General features: G+C 36.6%; 1 protein-coding gene across 2 annotated transcripts in view; it reads left to right on the forward strand.

Moving 5' to 3' along the window:
* The first annotated feature begins 3,727 nt into the window (after positions 1 to 3,727).
* The window catches only part of ZNHIT6 (zinc finger HIT-type containing 6), a 54,499-nt gene continuing 36,478 nt past the window's right edge, over positions 3,728 to 21,748 (forward strand). The window contains exons 1-5 of one of the 2 annotated variants that reach the window (XM_082834065.1): positions 3,728 to 4,475; positions 5,623 to 5,688; positions 5,776 to 5,882; positions 5,968 to 6,053; positions 13,759 to 13,862. In XM_082834065.1, the coding sequence (XP_082690191.1) occupies positions 3,805 to 4,475; positions 5,623 to 5,688; positions 5,776 to 5,882; positions 5,968 to 6,053; positions 13,759 to 13,862 (1,034 nt within the window). In that variant the 5' untranslated portion in view covers positions 3,728 to 3,804. The remainder of the gene's footprint in view (positions 4,476 to 5,622; positions 5,689 to 5,775; positions 5,883 to 5,967; positions 6,054 to 13,758; positions 13,863 to 21,748) is intronic. The other variant, XM_082834066.1, reaches the window with a different exon arrangement.

Consider the following 21,748-nt stretch of genomic DNA (forward strand, 5'->3'; position numbering starts at 1 on the left):
AAACCCAGTACTTTTCCCATTGTCGTCAGAGAACACTACCCAGATCAAACTGGTCTTCCTTGACAACTCCACAATCATGTTTACACTAAGAGAGCCTAGCCCCTTTACTTTGCTTATCCAATCAGACTCTTCCCCAGACATTTGGAATTGGACAATAGTGAGTCTCCATGACTACACGCACTGAGAATATATAAACCCGGGGGTTGTGGAGTGCCTGTATTTCTTAACAAGGTACATGGAAAAGAGAGACAACTGGCCTTAAAGAAAGAAGAACGAAGCTGATTCAGTGACAAAAGGCCCTGTGGCCACCGAGGCAAATACACATTCACACTGTGGTAGCCATGGAGAGGTGCCACCGAGATCCCCCTTCAAAGAGCTTGATCCGCAGCCACAAGAAGTGCAGTCATCAGCCTCCAGCTGTCAGCTCCAGCTGCAGAGAAGCCTACTGCCCAAGATCACGCCCTTTCTGGGGCAGCCTGCATCAGGTGACTGAGTGGGGTCAGATATAAAGCATGGAGCAGTTCCGCCTGATGCAGGACACTCGAAAGAAAACGCTTTCTCCAGAGCTACCCGGCAAGTTGGCCAAGGATTTGTCAGACCTGCATCACATCTTAAATTCTCTCTTTGACCTATCCTGCTTCCTCCTCCTTCCTTTCACAGGCATTGAACCCTAATAACTCCTATCAGCATCTATTTCTCAGTAACCCAACATGCAACCCATCACAACACATGCCCACAAGGTAAAATTCAGGCTTCCAGGCTTTCTGGTTCCTGCCTCTTGTGTGGGCCCAGCTGCACTTCCACTTTCCAGCCTTTATTTTAACCAGGCTCAGGTGCGAACAAAGGCTTTGACCAGATCATTAATTTTCTGTTAGAGTACTGCCATTAATAGCCACGTAATCTTGAGCAAATCATTTTATTTCTCTGGGTCTTCACTTTCTTACCTGTCCATTAAGTGATCAGGAAAGGCCCTCCTAATCTTTACCCTATAGTCAACAGACAGCTGATTACACACTGCCTGCTGAGCCACCAAAATGGTTTTAACCATCCATAATATACACTCTCACATGGTATTTCAGTCTTAGCTTAGATGCTTTCCTAGAAAGTATCCCCAGCTTTCTCTGTTGAATTGAACTTAACTATGATTCCGGCAAAGGGCCAGCTCCCAAAGTGAGTAGGAGAGCTGCACCGTGGATGCCTGGTGCAGGGCTGGGAGACAGAGATGATAGAGGATAGCATGAAGGTTCAATCCTATACTGCAGGAGCTGGGCTTGTCCCTCTACTCCATTGAGGTAGAAAAGGGAGGGAAAGGGGTTTGAGGAACTGGATAGGAATTCAACGATAGCCCCACAAATAACTTCATCCCCCCGTCCCTGCCATGTCTGTCCCTGCAGGCAATACCCTTGCTCTATACTCCAAAAACCCAAAGTTCTCTCCAGCAGGACCACTCAAGTTCCCCTTTTCCTTCAAAACTGCCATTTAACAACATCACCACAACCTCTGATACCTCCATCAAAACTACAGTCCTAAAGTGTTGATTGTTTAACTTAGTTAAGTGACTAGCTGTGATACTCTCAAGAATCCTTACTGGTTTAACGATATTCCCTCCAGTGACTGTGAAAAAAACACACAGATTACAAGAACAAAGGTAGGAAAATGACAAATATCCAAAATACCCCAAAGCGTTTTTGCTTCTGGTGTCTGATCTGTAGTTTCACAACTTTCTCTGTGATTTTAAATAGACATCCGTTATTCTCATGGGAACAAACACTTCCTCTTGTTCTCATGCCCCAAATGTTGTCTTTAGCAAGGCCACATGGATTCTTTCTGTCATTTAGCCCCTATTCCTAGTATAAACATGTAATCTGGCCTGCAAATCTGAGACAGGTGGGACCTGGGACCCTTTGCTGCAGTGCTTGCACCTGGACAAAGAGTAACTGAATACAAAGAAACTATAAGGGACTAAAAATAACTGTGTGCAGGTGCAGGTGGGGCAAATTAAAAACAACAAGATACAAAAAGACCAAAAACCCAACTGCCACTTCTCAGGAGTCTGCAGCAAAAGCAGGGTACTGCACTTGCACCCTGCACACAGCACCACCAAGGAGATAGGCAGACCACCTAAGCCACCCCTCAGGTGGACCCCTGACCCACCCCTATCCTCACCGCATGTAAAGGAACCAGCTCCTTCCTGCCCCACCCCCACCCCAAGAGCCAACAAAGGCACCTGTTATTTGTTTTCGCTCACTTGTGCTGCAGCGCTAGTCCCAATAAACTCTTGCCTGATTTTCTTATCTGGCCTCTTACCAATTTCTATTGATTAAGGAGTCCAAGAATCCTGGTCGGTAACAGGGTTACCAGTCAGGCTCTTTTTGACTCCATGGGTAGCTGGCACCTCTAAGTATATTGACAAAACACTGTCTATATGACTCCTTTGCAAGCCTCTTCCTCGTAACCCATAAAAAAATTTTACGAAACTTTCCCAACTTACTTCAATGCTCCTTCCAGTGCTACAGTATCAGTGGAGCCCCAACTAAGGTTTCAAAATTTCCTCATTCTGGTCACCCATTCAAAATTCCCATTCCCTGATGAACATGTGAATGAGTGATAACAGTTAAATGCCCTGCAAACCATAACAGGATTTGAGGGATTGGCACAAAGCAGCCCACAGCTAAAAATCCATTTCTTTGAAGTCTCCTTATGCAGAGAGAAAAATATGAATCTCACAGACATTATGTAAAGATTAGGTGAAAATGCCTAATGCTCAGTATGTAATATTAATTTTCAAAAGTAACTGAAACGGATGCCAGGCTAGTTTTTGTTTTCTGTGTTTTGGGTTTTTTTAAGATGTTCTAGTCCTGGGGGTTGAATTTTTGGTCCAGTCTTTAAATACGTGGTGTATATATATATATATATATATATATATATATATATACACATATATATATATATAATCCTTGCCTGTTGTCTCTCTGCATTTATTTGGTTCTTTAACATCTCTCCCTCTCCCTCTCTCTCTCTCTCTCTCTCTCTCTCTATATATATATATATATATATATTCTCTCTCTTAGAGAGAATCCTGTAAGATTCTGTAAATGGGGAACTGGCTGATGCCGGCTGTTACGGACAAATAAGTGAAAGAATTAAAGTTAATGCCCTCTTTCCTACCTGAAACCTATCAGGATTCCCAGTAATAATAGCGACCATATGTTGAGTTTCACCACTGCTAGCTTATTTCCATGCATGATTACACTTAATCATCAAAATAAACCAAAAGATTTGTAATACCATCGTCTCTGGAGTACTGCTGAAGAAACTGAAGCGTGGAGAGGCGTAATATCAGGTGTTTCTTCCATTTTCATGCAAGTTCAGAACAGATTAGGGTGGCCTTCCAATTACAAAGCTGTGAGGGTCCCGCTTCTCCGCCCCCCGGCGCGGAGACGCTCTCTTTAAGCGGAAGCGTGTGGCCACGTGCATAGGGCGCGGCCTCCCCAAGGGAAGGGTGTGGCGAAACCCCGCCCCGAAGGCGGGATGACAGTGGGCGTAGCCTCACGCGGATCCCGTAGGATCTGTGCCGGACTGCAGCAAGCCGTAAAGAGCTCCACGAGTCGTGAAGCGGCAATGTGCGGAAGCGTTGCTTTACGACCGTTTGGACAGACGCGCCGGGGCGGCGTTTTCTGCTTGCTACTTCTCTGATCCACACGTGGGCCACTGTCGGTGTTGTAGCGAGAAATTCATTCCTATTGGCGTGGACCAGCCATATTGAAGGACAGAGTGGCAACGGAGGTCAAGGATCTTGAGCTGATGGATTTTGCTGCTGAAAATGAGGAGACGTCGGGAGGAGGTCTCCAGAGTGGAGCTGGAGGGGCGCGGCTAAGTCTCGAGTCAGATGGAGAGAGAGCCAGGGGCACAGTAGGGACCGAGGAGGCCGGCAGTGGAGAGGCGGGGAATGGACCGACCGGAATGGGGAAGACAGGCGAAGGGGAAGAAGGAAATGGACCAAGGGCAGAGGAGATGCGAGTGGACCTAGCAGTTGTGAAGCAAGAAGTAATGGACTGGTCAGAAATGGAAGAAGGTATGCGGAATGACCAGTGGGTAAAGCAGGAGGTGGAGGATGGGCCTGAGGTGAAAGAGGAAAAACCAGGCACGTTGGAGGTGAAGCAGGAGACGGATAGTAGTTTGATGCTAAAAGAAGAGAAGGTGGAAGAACCAGAGCTAAAGGAAGAGAAAGTGAAGGTGAAGGAAGAAGTGATGGACTGGCTAGAAGTGAAGGAAGAGAAGAAAGATAGCTTGAAGATTAAAGGGGAGGAGATGTATCTTGATCAGAACGTAAAGAAGGAGGAAATAATGGATGAAGTGTGTGTAAAAGAAGAGAAGTATTTCCCTAAAGAAGAAGTGATGGATGATACAAAGGTGAAAGAAGAGCCTCAGATAAATCCCCCAGTGGGCTCCAAGCGGAAACTGGCCATGTCAAGGTAGGGCAAGGAGAATTCCATTGGGGGAGTAAAGCTGTGGAATTCTCTGTTGTCTAGACTGAAAGAAATTACACTACCAGAAGGGTGTGGAATAATGATAAATAAGTGCCAGTTTGGGTCACTGGAGCCTGAATGATGGGGGGGAGGGCGATTGGGAAGGGAGGGTTTTGTCAGATGACAATAAATTCAGTGAAAATATGTGAGGTTGGTACTAGTGTCCAGTGGCCAAGTTAGGAAGTGAAAATTCTTGGGGCCAGAAAGCCCTTGTACCAGAATCTGGCTTGACTTAATATGCTCTTGGCTCAGTATTCTTTTGAGAGAGGATAGGTGTGAGGAAAAGTCTAATAAAACCAACAAGGATAAAGTGGAGTAAGTTAAAATTAGACAAAATACACTTGAACTCACCCAACTGTCTAGTTTCTCTATGGGTACTATGAATATTTATTGCTTTTGATTTAATTTCCTTATAGTGTGATAATGAGGCAGCATAGGAAATAAGAGTAGTCAGTTTCTTGGGATTATCTCTGTCTTGAACACATTAAAACAGAAGTAGCTGTAGTTTGATTGTCAGTATCCCAAGATCCTAAAAGAACAGTTGAAGACAGATGTTGGATAATAGCATTTCTAGATTATTTTGACGCCCATTCTAGGTTGGGTGAGGAGTTGAGAAAGAAAGATTCAACTGCTACTCTCTAAATTTGCCTGGGTCTTATATCTTTTTCTGGTGTGTCTGCCTTTGAGATAAATAAACATAGCTCATGAATTGGACTTCTGGGTATGTGCACACACACAATTGTTAACAGTGTCAATAGTTAAAAGTTAAAATATCGAATGATCTCATTCTCAGATTATAGTAGGAAAGGAAGTCAAAGTGAGATGATTTTTTTTAATTTAATACGTGTTTTCTTGAATTACATATCATTAACAACATTGTAAATGTAGTTGTCATTTCCTAGAGGAGAATTTTCTAATGATGTTTAACAGCTATCAAGTATTTCATAAGAGTTACTTGCATCTACTTTATTCACTATGATTACATGTCTGTAAATTGATTGTGATGAGTAATTGACTCAGCATTAAAAGTTTATAAATAAACATGTAAAATTAATATTTGATAACTTATCAAGTTTCATGTGGGCTTTTGTAGATGTGAAACTTGTGGTACAGAAGAAGCAAAGTACAGATGTCCACGTTGTATGCGCTATTCCTGCAGGTATGTGTGTCATTTCCTACCCTGTTATCTCTGCCTGTATCCTTTTTACCTCAAAGTGTAAAAGTACCTCCTCTTTTGTCTCTTCAGTTTGCCCTGTGTAAAGAAACACAAAGCAGAACTGACATGTAATGGAGTTCGAGATAAAACTGCATATGTTTCAATGCAACAGTTTTCTGAAATGAATCTCCTAAGTGGTAAGCCATCTTCTGCATAGCCGATTGATGCTTCCTGGCCATTGGCATGTATCATTTGTTTATTTTTCTATTTCGATATTTGTAGATTATCGATTTTTGGAAGATGTGGCAAGAACAGCAGACCATATTTCTAGAGATGCTTTCTTAAAAAGACCAATAAGCAATAAACATGTAAGTATTTCTTCTACTCCCTTCCAGTTAGAATTTCTTCTAATGAATTAGATTCTTTTTTTTTTTCACTCATCAAATATATTAAGTTACTAGGGATACAGCAGTGACCAAAACAAAGTCCTTCTCCTCATGGAGCTTGTATTGTAGCAGGAGAGACAGGAGATGAGTAGAGGAACAAATATAATTTCAGGTAACGTTAAGTGCATCTGGAAGATAGGACACAGGAAATTAAAGAAAATGAAAATGGTGTTTGTTTGCTGGGGGAGGAGGGTGTTACAAGGGTACTATTTTCCATACAGTAGTCAGGAAAGGCTTCTCTGAAAGATGACATTTAAGCAGCAGTCTGAATGATGAGAAAGAGGCAGTCATGTGAAGGTTTGGAAAAAGACTTTCCAGGTAGAGACAAAAGCAAAAGTAAAGAATGAGTCAGGGGCTTCCCTGGTGGCGCAGTGGTTGGGAGTCCACCTGCCGATGCAGGGGACACGGGTTTGTGCCCCGGTCCTGGAGGATCCCACGTGCCGTGGAGCGGCTGGGCCCGTGAGCCATGGCCGCTGGGCCTGCGGGTCCAGAGCCTGTGCTCCGCGACGGGAGAGGCCACAGCAGTGAGAGGCCTGCGTACTGCAAAAAAAGAAAAAAGTCAGGGATGAAGTTAGGGTGTTTGAGGAGTTAAAAGAGGGGCAAGGTGACAAGCATAGTTGAGTGAGGAGCATGTAGAATGTGAGGTTAAAGAAACTAGTGAGGGCTCCTAATGTATTCGAAGTAAAAATGGAAGCCATGGGTGGACATTGAGCCTGTTTGCTTTTTGAAAGATCACTCTTGCTGCTGTCTGGAAAGTGGACTTGAGTAGGCAAGAGTGGAAGATTGGAAGCTGAGAGACCAGTTATAAGGCTGTTGTTGTGGTTCTAGTCAGAGAGGATGCTGTTAGAATTATTGGGAAGTGATTACACTTCCCAATTCCTTCAAAATTCCCAATTGAATTTTGAAGGAAGAGCTAACAGGACTTGTTGTTTTAATATACTTAATTTTCATACTTTTCATACTTTCATCCCTTTTTCATTCCTTATGCACTATACAAAATTAAAAACTTACATATTTGAAGTATTTTGCAACTGCTATTGTTCTAAAATAATATTATTAAATCATATCATGGAATTATGTTCATTTTTCAATACCATTTTGGTATTGGAGTTGCAGAATTTTAGTACCTTTTAAACAGTTTATTTTATTGGTGTTTTTGGTACAGACATGACATTACCCACATCTGAAAGAAAAATTACCATGCACCAAGTCTTTTTTTCCCTCAAGCTTAATTAGACATAATTAAATTCTACTTAAAAGATAAATTACTTTTTAAAATTTTTTTTGTGAAATAGGACATGCATATGAAAAAGCAAGAATAGAAATACACCTTTTTTTTTTTTTGGTTACGTTGGATCTTCATTGCTCCACATGGGCTTTCTCTAGTTGCGGCGAGCAGGGGCTAATCTTCATTGCGGTGCATGGGCTTCTCATTGTGGTGGCATCTCTTGTTGCGGAGCACAGGCTCTAGGCGCATGGGCTTCAGTAGTTGTGGTGCACGGGCTCAGTAGTTGTGGCTCACGGGCTTTAGAGAGCAAGTTCAGTAGTTGTGGCACACAGGCTTAATTGCTCTGCAGCATGTGGGATCTTCCCAGACCAGGGCTCGAACCTGTGTCCCCTGCATTGGCAGGTGGATTCTTAACCACTGTGCCACCAGGGAGGTCCAGAAATACACAATTTAATGAATAATTATGCAGTAAACATCCATGTAATTACCACCTAGGTCTAAAATTAGAACATTACCAGCTTCTCAAAAGTTCCTGCCACCAGCTTATGCCCTTTCCTGAACCATTCTTATTTCTGGATTTTCTGTAATAAATGGACTCTGGGTTTTCTAAATTTTAGAAACAGTGAACACTTCTGTTTAGGAATTGTGGTTTGCTTATACATATGTTTTTCTGGGGTTTATACCTAGAAGCTGAATTGCTTTGTTGTGGCGTATGCATATCTTCAATTTGACTATACGTTACCAAAACATTTTCCAAAGGGGTGATACCAGTTTATACTCACAGTAGTGTTTAAGTGTACCTGTTGTCGCATCCTCTCCAATACTTGACTTGGTCAGAGTTTCTGAGTTTTTGTCAATTTGATGGCTGTGTTATTTTATTATGATTTTTAATTTGTAGTCTGATTCTTAAAGAGATTGAGCACCTTTCAAATATTTTATTGGCCAATTGGATATTCTTCTTTGTGGTATGCCTGTTAAGTCTTTTGTTCATCTTTTCATTCGTCAGTTGTTTTTTCTTACTGGTTTGTAGTAATTCTTTGTATTTTTAGATGCTAGTTGTTAGTTGGTTGTATGTGTTGTAAATTCCTTCTTTCATTCTGTGGCTTGTCTTTTTACTCTGTTTAGTGTTTTATGGTAAACAGATGTTCCTAATTTTCATGTAGTAAAAATTGTTGTATGTTTCCTTTATAGTTAATAGTTTTATGAGTTTATAAAGAAATCCTTCCTACCTTGTTATGAAGCTATTCTCCTGTAACTTTTCTAAAAGCTTTACAGTGTTGCATCTCCCATTTATGTCTGTAAACATGGAATTGATTTTTGTCTAGCATGTCAAGTGGAGGTCCTATGTAATTTTCCACATGGATAATCTACTTTTTCTAGCATCATTTATTGAAAACATTCATCCTTTCCCTACTGCTCTGCAGGACCATCTTTGTCATATATCAAGCATCCATATATGCTTGGGTCAGTTTCTGGCCTGTCTGTTCATTCTGGTGGTCCTCTTATCTATCCACACCAATGCTCAATACTCTAAACTATTGTAGTCTTTTACTGAAACTCACTGAAAAAGTAAGTCCTCCCACTTCATTCATTTTTTAGAATATAGCCATTTTTCTAGAATATTTTCTGGAGTATTTTCTAAAATATGGCTGTGGCTCTTTGTAATTTTATACAAATATGAAAAATCAGCCTATTGATTGTACAGTCCTACCTTCCCCACCTGGGAATTTTGACTGGGGTTGCATTTATTTCGTAGAGTTACTTGAGTGATTGGATTTTACAGCATTGAATGTTTAAATCCTTGACTGTTGTATCTCTGCATTTATTTGGTTCTTTAACATCTCTACAACTTTCTCAGTGAAGGTCTTGCATATTTCTTATTAGATTTATTCTTGGGCACTTTATTTTTTCATACTATTTTAAGTAGTGTTTTCTTTTTAATGTTTTATTATCTCTTTGCTGGTATTTAGGAATGAGATATTTTTGTTGTCTATTTTATAGTAGTAACCATATTAAGTCTGTCCCAATACCTCATCTATAGATTCTTTGAGATTTTCTCTATAAACAGTTCACCACAATTTGTTTCTATCCTTCTGTCCTTGTTCTTTTATCCCTTTTTCTTGCCTTATTTGGTATAGCTAGGACTTCCAAGAATGTCAAATAGTGCTGATGATAGTAGATATTTATGTTGTAAGTAGAAGTGCATCCCTAGGTTTGATGATTTGCTGAAAGGATTCACAGGATGCAACATACAGTTGTACTCATGGCTAAAATTTATTACAGTGAAAGGATACAGAGCAAAATTAGCAAAAGGAAAAAGTATATGGGGCAAAGTCTGTAGGAATCCAGCCACAAGCTTCCCAAAGTCCTCTTCTATTGGAGTCACATCGTACGCAGTTAATTCCTCGGGCAATGGGTTATGATAATTAATGTTTGAAGTTATTGTCTACCAGGGAAACTCACTGCCCAAGGTTTTTATTGGGGGCTGATCGCAGAAACACCCTCGCCCTAGCACTTGCCAAATTCCATACTCCCAGAAGGGAAGCAGATAAAACCACATTTTCGTGCAATTTCAGCACAGTGAACCACTCTTATCATTTTAGGAAAAGTTTTATGTCAGTGTTGGGTCCATTTACCAGTCAGTCAAGTTCCCAGACACCAGCCAAGAGCCAATCTTGCCAACAGAACTTTCTAAGGATAACAGTCTCGGGCCTGGTATATTAACTGTTCTGTACATCTTTGTTTCATAACTCCTGATCATAGAGGGAAAAGTTTCAAGATTTCACCATGATGTTTGCTTTTAAATTTTTTGTAGATACAGTTTGATATTTAGATTAAAGAAGTTCTGTTCCTAGTTTGCTAACAGATGTTAACATGAATGGTGGTTATATTTTATCAAATGCTTTTTCTGTATTTGATTATTTCTTCTTTTAATATATAATATTCTAGTATGAATAATAATCCTTTAATCAATTTTCTATTGTAAGTTAAACTTGCATGGTATATTACTATCATACCCTGCTTTTTATACTTTGCAGAATTCAGTTGTATTATGTATATGTACACATTATCCATTCATTCATTTTTGCATTTCTGTCCATGAGTGAAATGACTTCTGATTTTCCTTTTTGGTATTCTTAGGTTTCTATATCATTGTGATTTTAGTTTCATAAAATTATTTGGGAATGCTCCCATTTTGGTCCTGGATACATTAACTAACATTGGGATTATTTCTTCCATGGGAGTTTGGTAAAATTTATTAATGGGCTTCTGAAGTTTATTCTTTACTGTTTATTGGACTATTTAGGTTTTCTCTGTCTTCTTGAGTCATTGTTAGTAGACTACATTTTTCTAAGAATTTTTCCATTTTACCTAAATTTTCAAATGCATTGGCATAAAGTTCTTCATATTTTCTTTTACATGTCTGTAGAAGTTGTATTATCATTTGTGATAATCCTTATTTGTGTCCTCTTCTTTTCTAGATCAGTTGCTATTGTGAATTCCTTTTCTATTTTGTTAATGTGTCCTCTTGACTTTTGTTATATCCTTTTATATTTTTAGCTTAATTGCATTGTGGTCAGAGAACATATTTTTTCTGAGTTCATTCTTTTAAAATACGTTAAGACTTGTGTTTATGGCCCAGCATGTGGTCAGATTTTGTAATCTCTGTTTGCTTGGGAAAGAAAAATTATTCTGCATTTGCTAAATCTAGTATTCTAAATATATTCCTTTTAGGTCAGATTTGTTAATTATGTTGTTCAAATTATTTATAGTGCTACTGGGTTTTTTTTGTTTTTTGTCTGTTTTTCTATCAGTTACTGAGAGAGGTGTGTTAACATTTCCCAATAGATAAAATCAAAAGGATTTGTATGTTTCTCCTTGTGGTTCAGTTAGCTTTGCTTCATATGCTTTAAGGCTAAATTATTAGATGCATACTTCAGGAAATTCTTGGTGTATTTAACCTCTGGCATTATGATGTGACCCTTTTTGTCTCAAGCTTTTTGTGTACTTTATCTGGTATTGAACTATTTCAGTCCTTTGGTTGGTATTTGCATGGTGTATTTTGTCCCTTACTTTTACTTTAGGCCTTTTTGTATCTTTATGTTCTGGGTGTACCTTTTCAAAGTACCATATAATTGGGTTCCAGTTTTTCTCCATTCTGACAGTCTGGAACTTTTAACTGAATCATCAAATTCATTTACTTTTTAATAAAATTACCTATATATTTGACTTTAAATGTGTCACCTTACATGTGCTATTTCTCCACTTGCTTTGTTTTGTTTTGTTCTTTTTCTTCTTGTCTTTTGGACTAATTGAGTAATTTCTTATCATTTGAATTTTTCTTTTATCAGTTTAGAACTTATACATCCTTTTTCTATCCTTTCATTGGTTAGGCTAGACATTGCATGCATACTTCATTTATCAGTATCTAAAGTTAATCAGTACCTTAAGCCAGTACTTAAACAATGCAATGACCTTAGAACTGGAGTTGGCAAACTTCTTCTGTAAAGAGTCAGATAGTAAACCTTTTTTTCAAACCTTATGGTTTCTGTCACAACTACTCAACTCTGCCACTGTAGCAAAAAAGCAGCCATGAATAATACATAAGCAAATGCACAGGGCTGTATTCCAACAAAATTTGTTTATAAAAATAGGCAGCAGGCAGGATTTGGCCCTAGTTTGCCAGCAGTTACCTTAGAACACTTAAATTCCATTTAACGCTCTACTGACTTTTCGTATTGTTTTCAGGTATTTAAATTGTCTTTTTTGTTTCAATCTCCATACAGTAATTACTGTTTTATCCAGTCAGTGTTTGTTTTGGTTTATCTTCATATTTCCCACTTTCTTTGCTCTTTATTTTTTCTGCCATCATCTTAGACTTTCTGTCTGAGAGATCACTTTCTACCTCAAGTAGATCTTTTAGAATGTCCTTTAGAGAGAGTTTGCCACCTCTTAGATTACTCTATTGGCATTTAAATCACTCTTAAATGATTTTTGTCTATAGAATTCTGGGTTCAGAATTACTCTTCCATTGTCTATGGCTTCCATTTTTATTGTTGTAAAGTCATTTGTCATTTTTAACTGCCTTTGAAATATTTTTTCTCTGAATGCATTCTTTTTATTGTTGGTCTTCTGCATTTTTTACTATACTGTGAAAATGCACCTTTCTTTTTATTTATCTTACTTGAGAATTATTAGATTTATTGAATCAATGGAGTGTCTTTCATCAATTATAGGAAATTATCAGCTCATTTCTATTAAAATATTACTTGTGCTTTATTCATTCTCTCTTCTTCTAAAACTACCATTAAATGTGGCTTAGGCCTTCTCCCTATATCACACTTACCCCTTAACCTCTCCTGATTTTGTCATCTTTTTTATCTCTAATGCAAAATTTTAGTTTGGCTTATTTAAATATCTGCTGGGTCACTTTTTATAGTTTCTCTTCACTGCACATATTTTCAGGCTTTCTTTTATTCCTTTAAATTTTGCAGAGCAGTTCTGTAATCTGTGTATGATTTTTTTAGTGTCTGAATATATAGGGAGCTCTCTCAGCTACATCTTTTTTCTCTTTTGGTTCCAGTACACTGAGCCTTGTTTTCTTATATTGTTTATACTTTTTTGTTTTTTGTTGAGTACTGCTTTTTTTTTTTCCTTTAAATATTATTTGTGGGAATTTTTTGAAAGTTAGAAGAAACAGGCCTTCCTTTATTCTACCAGGTACCTAAGAACATTGCAGATCTGGACTATTGTAAACCAAGTTGAAGGTTTAAGACTGTGTTAACCAAACAAGCAAGGCAAATCATTTCATGGGCTAGCATGGGCTCAACCAACCTACATGATCCATGGAGAACACATGTCAGAGCTAGAATTCTCATATCCCATTTTGTACATCCTACATCAGTGGCTACTTTAAGTTAAGCCTTGTACTAGGCAGTGCCATAGTTCCTCCCTGAATGAAGCTACCTGACTAGTAATAGAAACAGGCATATATATATATATATATAGCTAACTATGGTATGAAACCATCAGTAAAAAAAGAAAGAACTGTATAGGTAATCCCTGTGATTGCTAAAACCTGTATTTTTTAAATCCCCATAAAATTCTTCTTTTGGCTTATAGAGTATATGGTTAAAATCACAGGCTCTGGAATTAGACAGACCTGGATTTGAATGTAGGCTTTACGTCTCAGAAATAGCTGAAATAGCAGAAATGGGAGTAATAATAGTACCTGCCTCATAGTATTGTGAGGATTAAATGAGACATTGCTGTTTAGGGCAGTTTGTGAAACATAAGTACTCAATAAATCTTAACTATTATGTTTTGAACATTGTTTTACGTGCTTTTGGAATTTAAGGCATTTTAATATTAATTTGCCTATTTGTTTCTGGTTGTTAGATGTACTTTATGAAAAATCGTGCTCGAAAGCAAGCTATTAACTTAAAACTTCTACCCAATGGATTCACCAAAAGGAAAGAAAATTCAACATTTTTTGATAAGAAGTAAGTGTCTGACTTCTTTCTTAGTATATCAGATGTTCTGATTTGATTAGGAACATCTTTTAAGGTTTGGTTTACTATAGAACATTGCTACTCAAAGTGTGGTCTGTGAGGTGTTTGTTATTGGTACAGGACAAGATGACTGCACAAATTGGAAATAAACATTTAGGAACTTATGCTAATTTTATGTCATGTGACTTTAATAACAGTTTGGGTTTGCTGTGTCTGTGTGTGTGTGTGTGTGTGTGTGTGTGTGTGTGTGGTGAGAGATGGAGAGAGAGAGAAGAGAGTGTGTGTACATGTCTGTCCTTCTCTCTGAGACCTAAGATACTGTGAAAGTATTTCAGAAGCTTCAAGTAGAAAGCAATAAGTCAAAGCAGAATTCCTGCATATTTTTAACCAGAGCAGCTGGGCTTTTATAATCCTTTTACTTTGGGATTCCAAATAGAATTCATTTGAGGGCCAGTGATGGAGAAGAAGGGGAACTTGGAAAACATTTAGTCTGTAGTGAATCTGTGAATACAGATAATACATTAGAGATGAATTTCCTGCTCTCTGAAAGTGCTGGTTCAAAAAGGCCCCAGTAGTACAGAAAAGAACAGGATCCCAAAGTACTATAAGTAGCCCACTAAATTATTGGATAATACCTTTCAAAAGTCAACATTCTGGATTTAGAGTCAAAAAACCTGAGTGAGTCCTCCCCGCTTCAGCCTCTTAGTAACTGTGAGGCCTTGAGCAAATTACTTCTTTTCTCCGGGCTCCATCGGCATAATGGTGGGGGTTGTACTAGGTAAACTGTAAGGTTCCCTCACAATTTTACTACATAAATTGAAGAGACAGAATGATCAGAATTATTCTAATAAACCTTCCATCTTTTCAGAAGATATTATATTACTAGAGAATGGTGTTATCCACTTATTTTATATGTTTCAAGACAAATATTTGTAAAGGTGGTTTTCCCTTTTTTTGGTTGGTTTCTAGGAGTAAAGTAATACTTTGCATTTATCAAATATGAGATGATTCTTTTGTGTATTTTGAAACTGACATATTTAGAAATAGACATAATTTGTTTGAAATTTAAGATAACTGGTTTGTGCCATCTGAAATATAAAATGTATTCCTGTTTTATGAAAGAAACCATTCAGAATGGTTTTACTACTGCTAATATAGCCTCAAAATTTTAATTTTGGGGTCTTTAGACACATGAATGTATGTGGGAAGTTTTTTCCAAGAATACTACATTCGGTGTATTTTCTGGGCTCAGAACACAAATTTATACTGTTATTTTGGAACACCTCAGATCTCTGAAATGGCAAATTGGACTCTTCTTGCATTATGCCTTTTACTCATGAATTTACAATGATTTGGGCTTGATTTTCTTATATTTTTAGTGTCTTCCCATGCGGAGCTTAGCAACATAGTACACAGTAGACTTTAGAGTCAATTTCTTAGCTGCTTTCACATCTGTAAAATGGAGCTAATGATAGCTGCTGTGTAGTTGTGACCTTAGTGTATTAATTTACCTAGACACTAACTGGAGTGTAGGAAGGAATCAGCGTATAGTAGCAATTGTAAAAGTAATACATCCTCATCATAAAAAAAATTAAAGGAAAAATAGCACCTTTAATTCCACTACGCAGAGACAACCACTGATAATATTTTATGTTTTCTTCTAATCATGTGTCCTTTTTTCAATTAATAAAGTAAAACATAATATTAAATACTTATATAAAAGTATAAAAAGTTACATGACTCTCCTCAAGTTAAACATTATTCATCTATGTGAATAAAGGCACACACTTTTTTCTACAGCTAGCTTTTTTCTATTTAACAATATATTATGGACATCTTACTTGTTAATGCAAATCTACCTCACTTTGTTTAAGTAGTATATTTCAACTATGACTATATCCTAATTTATTTATTCCTATATTCATGAACATTTTTAGCTAATTTCTAGATTTTAATTATTACAAATAATGCTGTTATAAACATCCTTGAATAAATTGTTTTGTGTGCTTATGTGACTTTTTCTGTATGATCAATTCCTAGAAAGTGGAATTACTGGGTCAGAGACTACATGCATTTATACTTTTGAAGGAAACTCCAAATTGTCCTCCCCAAAAAAGTACCACTTTGTACCTTCCACAAAAATGTATGAGTGCCTATTTTAGTTATACTGCACTTTAATTGAATATTATTAGACTTTTTTGCATATCTGATTAGAGGTTGAACAGTTGAATTTTTTCATTTAATGTGCCTGCTTATATCTCATCTTGATCTGTTGCATGCATTGTAAATGTTTTCACCAGTCTTTTCACCCTTAAGTTTGTCTTCCAGTCATTTTTGATGCATTTTAAAGAGTTGTAAAAAAATTCTATAAAACATAGAGACAGTAAAATGGAGTGGTTAAGAGCACAAACTGGAGCTAGGCTTCCTGGGTTCAGATTTCTAACCAGCTGCTTCCTAGCCATGTGATATTAAGCTAAGCCACCTAACTTTTTGTGCTTCAGTTTCCTCATCTATAAAGTAGGGCTAGTAATAATAAACTAGGGATAAGCCAGTTTTCATTTCCATTTGTAGTAAATGAGAATACCTGTTTAAACATCTCACTAGCGCTGAGTTGTCTCTTTTTTAAAAAAATTTTGTTCCTATTTTGGAAAGTGGAAATGATATTTTGTTTTAATTTGATTTTATTTAATTGCTACTTAGATATAGAATATTTGGCCACATGTTTCAGAATAATATCTTAAAATTCAAGAGTGAAGTTTGACTTAATCCAATCTGTGGTAGTAAGATGATCTTTCATTCTTATAACTATTTCGGTGAAATAAATAATTCAAAATAATTTGGTGAAATAAATAATTGAAATCTATGGAACCGAATTTTTCTATTTGTTCTTTGTTAAATTGCCCATTATTATTTATAAATGGAAAATGCCACGAACTGAATTTAAAATGTCTGTGTTTGGATGTTTGATGAATAGTAAAGCATTAAGGTGAATTCCCTGTTAGTTGATAGCCATACTTAGAATATTCTGCTTAGTTGGTTGATAGTCAGCTTGGAAATCTCTTTAATGTGTTCCTATATTTTGTTCATTCTTGTTCAGCATTTTCATCAGTGATTTAGATCATGATTTCTTATCTTGGCACTGTGATGTTTTGAGCCACAGAGTTCTTTGTCGTGAGTGGCTGGCGTGTGTATTACAGGATGTTTAGCAGCATCCCTGGCTTCTACTGACTAGATTTTGGTAACACACACACACACACACACACACACACACACACACACACACACACATCCCCTGGGATGGGGGCAGTGGGGAGAGGCAAAATTTGAGAGCCACTGATTTAGATGAATACGGAAGACATACTTATTGAACTTGATGTTTGGCAAGATCAGGATTGCAGAAAATTTTGATTGCTAAAAGGTGATATATAAGTAGCAAGATAAATATATATGGTCCTGTACTTAACTCTTAGGGGGGGAAGTGAAGAAAGGCATTTAGAAGTACCTTTTTTGTGATATCTGTGTTTTCTCAGACATTCATGTGAAAACGATAAAAATTTTAGATGATCGTAGTGTTATTTGCTGGAAGGAGGGAAGAAGAGGATGCTACATCTTATCAAAGAATTATTTTTACCTCCCACATCGCCAGTATTTGTTTTTAAGAGACTTGTTTTCAATGCTTTTTTAAATCAAAAGTGGTTAAGGTTTTGACTGAGATAAACCTGAATTTGAATATTGCCTCTACATATGGTTCACGTTAGGTGACCTCAGGCAAGAGCGAATTTACTGGGTTGTTGAGGGGAGTAAATGAAATAATACCTAAATTAATACCTGGCACTTGGTAGATAATGTGCAATGATAATAAACGATCTGCATTCTCTTACTGGAAATCTTTGAGGATATGTTATGTTTACTATATTATATTCATCCCTAGTAGGTCTGGGGCAGCATTATATAATCAAACAATACTATTTCTGCAGTGAAACCTACTAATGACTGTAAATGAGCTCAGTCAGGTTTCTGCTGCTGGAGGAGTTATGAAAATTTTTCAATTTCAGAGATTCAGGGTTTGGAATTGTTCATATGCAATCTTGGTCCTGTACTAAGATAATTACTCCCTAGGTATTAAATTATTCCTTTGTTTGTTTAAGCAGCTTGAGCTACAGTATACACAAAAACTCAAATTGAAGTTCTTAAAAATTAAATGTTCCACAATGTTCATTGCAGCACTATTTACAATAGCCAGGACATGGAAGCAACCTAGGTGTCCATCAACAGATGAACGGATAAAGAAGATGTGGCACATATATGCAATGGAATATTACTCAGCCATAAAAAGAAATGAAATTGAGTTATTTGTAGTGAGGTGGACGGACCTAGAGTGTGTCATACAAAGTGAAGTAAGTCGGAAAGAGAAAAACAAATACCGTATGCTAACACATATATATGGAACCTAAAAAAAAAAAAAAAAAGAAAAAATGGTTCTGATGAACCTAGGGGCAGGACAGGAATAAAGACGCAGACGTAGAGAATGGACTTGAGGACACGGGGAAGGGGAAGTGGGACGAAGTGAGAGAGTAGCACTGACATATATACACTACTAAATGTAAAGTAGATAGCTATTGGGAAGCAGCTGCATTGCACGGGGAGATCAGCTCAGTGCTTTGTGACCACCTAGAGGGGTGGGATAGGGAGGGTGGGAGGGAGACGCAAGAGGGAGGAGATATGGGGATATATGTATACATACAGCTGATTCACTTTGTTATACAGCAGAAACTAACACAACATTATAAAGCAATTATACTCCAATAAAGATGTTAAAAAAAAATTAAATGTTCCAGTGGTAACTTTTGAGCATTCTGAGTGAAGAATTCTTTGTGGTGTTTTTGTAACTTTTCTGTAAAGTTTGAAATTACTTGAAAATAAAACGTTTTTTAAAAACAATTAAATAGCCCCATATGAAGTGTGACTAAAGCACATTCTGCCTGAATTACCTCTGTAGGACTAACAGCAGGTTATGTGGTAGCAAGTGCATTAGGTACCATAGAATCATAGGTTCATTTTAAGCCAGGCATCCTTTATGGTAGGAGTTTTTCACCAGTATGACTTCAAATCTCTTAAAATCATATGCAAAATTATGTGATATGTGAATTTTTCTAAGACTAGGAACCATAGTTTTCATTTTATAGTCAAAGTGGAATATAACACTAACCAGCCTGTGATGTCAAAAGTGTATTTAATATCAGTAGCAACAAATTTTAGAGGACTGGTGAATTTGCTGGAATGTCATAATGGATAACTTTAATGAACAAAGAAAAGTTAAGGGATGCTTATATTAAGAATAAGTTGAGCCAATACGGGAAAGACATTCTCTGTTAAAAATAGAGGAGCTTAGTAAGGAAATATGTGCAATATAAGGCTCCCCTACTTATTTTATAGCAGATCCCAAACTACTTCTTTTAAATTGTGACTCTTTCAAAGGTAACTTCTCTGCCTCATCTCTTACGTGGGGCATGTAACTTGATGTTTACTTTCACCCAATGCTAATCAAAAACTGTTGAAAGAAATATGAAAGATCTCTATGAAGAAAACTTAAATTCTACTGAATGGCTTAAAAGAGTTGAACAAATGAGGGGAAAGGACCATGTTATTAAGAGACTCAATATTATAGAAATAACATTTATTTCTTAAATGAATGATCTTTAAATCTGATATGATCCCAATGAAAATATTAATGGGATTTTGTTTGGTTTTGATTTCGGATTTTTAAATTTTTTTTTTGGAGAAGGAAATGATTCATGATAAAAATGACTTAAGTTCATTTGGAAGAGTAAACATAGGAGAAGCACCAGGAGAACCTGGGAAAAGAAAGTAATAAGGCTGGACTCATTAAAATGTATGAAATTTTAATAAAGTTTTATGGTGTTGATGTAGAAATGAACAGTTAGTTCAGATAACAGAGAATAGACATAAGGCTATTTGGCACTCTAGTATATGATCCGATAGTATTTCAAATTAATACAGAGAATGACTTATTCAATAAATGGGGTTGAGACTGTTTGCCATTTGACAGTTTTTTTACCGGAACTTCCAGGTGGAATTAAAATCTTTTTCTTCCCGTTTTATTGAGATATAGTTGACATACAGCACTGTATAAGTGTAAGGTGTACAGCATAGTCGTTTGATTTACATATATCATGAAGTGATTATCACAATAAATTTCATGAACATCCGTCATCTCATAGATACAAAATTAAAGAAATAGAAAAAATATTTTTTTCTTGTGATGAGAGTGCTTGGGATTTACTCTTTGAACAACTTTCATACATAACACACAACAATCTTGATTATATTTACCATGTTGTATATTACATCCCTAGTATTTATTTATCTTATAACTGGAAGTTTGTACCTTTTGACTACCTTTGTCCAATTCCCCCTCCTCCCCTCTCTCTGGTAACCAGAAATCTGATCTCTTTTTCTATGAATAAGTTTATTTTTGAAGAATAAGTGACCTACAACATTATGTTAGTAAAATCTTAAACTTAAAATGAAATTTAAAATATGGAAATATTTTCATAATTTTGATGAGAGGAACATCCTATCCAAAGCCATAAAAGAAAAAAACTAAATTTACATAATTTTTTTTAAAAAATTGGCCAAAAAAGACCATAATAAAATCAAGACTACCAGACCCGCTTCCAAAAAATATCTTTAAACATATATGACAGTGCTTACGCATTAATAAAAAAGACTAGTAACTAATTAGGAAAAGGGGCAAAGGATAAGAATAGATGGTCATAGAAAGATGTATACATATACATACACACACAATATGTGTCTGACAAGCATATATTAACAATATCTGATATAATGAAGGTATGAGCTAGCCAGACCATTTTCTTCTTCCACTGTTCTTGAGAGTAAAACTTAGGTGTCATTTTAGAAGACAATATTTCTAAAAATGTTATACCTGCCTACTCAAGGAATTTAGCCTCAAATGTATTAGTACAGTTCACAGAGATATATGTACATGTATATCTATTGCAACATTGTTTTTAATAGTGTAAAAACTGGCAACAGCTTCGAGTAGCCCTCAGTACTGGGCTAAGCTAAGTTAATAATGATGCCTTCATACAGTGGAATTCTATGCAACCATTAAACAAACACAGTTAGTTACAGATGTATTGTCATGGAATGACATCCATGATATTGAGTATGTTCAGTTAAAAAATAATGTTGGAGTTTAAATAGTTGTCTAAAAGATATGAAGCTCACGTTTCCTATTGACGTAAAATTTACAGGCAATAAAATGCACAAATCTTAAGTGTATATTTGTTGAGTTTTGACAAATGCATATACCAGTATAACCCAGTCCCTGTGAATATATAAAATATTTCCATCACCCAAGAAAGGTTTTTCCTAGTTATCTCCTCTCCTCCTCAGATAACCTATTCTAATTTTCACCCTGATGATGAATTTTGCCTGTTTTAAAATTTCATATATATGAATCATATAGGTCACCCTTACTTTTGAATGATAGTTTAGCTGAATATGAAGTATCTCAAGTTGACATTTATTTTAGTACTTCAGTTTATTTATTCCACTGTTTTCTTACTTCTTTTGCCATTATTGAGAACACTGATGTTTTATACAATCTTTCTATGTCAATTGCTTTTAAGTTCTTCACTTTTGTCTTTGGGGTGATTTATCTTCCTTTGGATTTGCTCTGCTTTCTGCATAATTCTGGAAAATTCTAATACATTATCTTTATTTTTTATTTCTTTGTCGGTCTTACCTACATTCTGGGTAATTCATTCAGGTGTATCAACCAAGTCACTTTCCCTCCTTAGCTGTGTCTAATTAATCTGATATTTAGC

Source organism: Leucopleurus acutus (assembly GCF_964270905.1).
Source record: "Leucopleurus acutus genome assembly, chromosome: 2".
Lineage (NCBI taxonomy): Eukaryota > Metazoa > Chordata > Mammalia > Artiodactyla > Delphinidae > Leucopleurus > Leucopleurus acutus.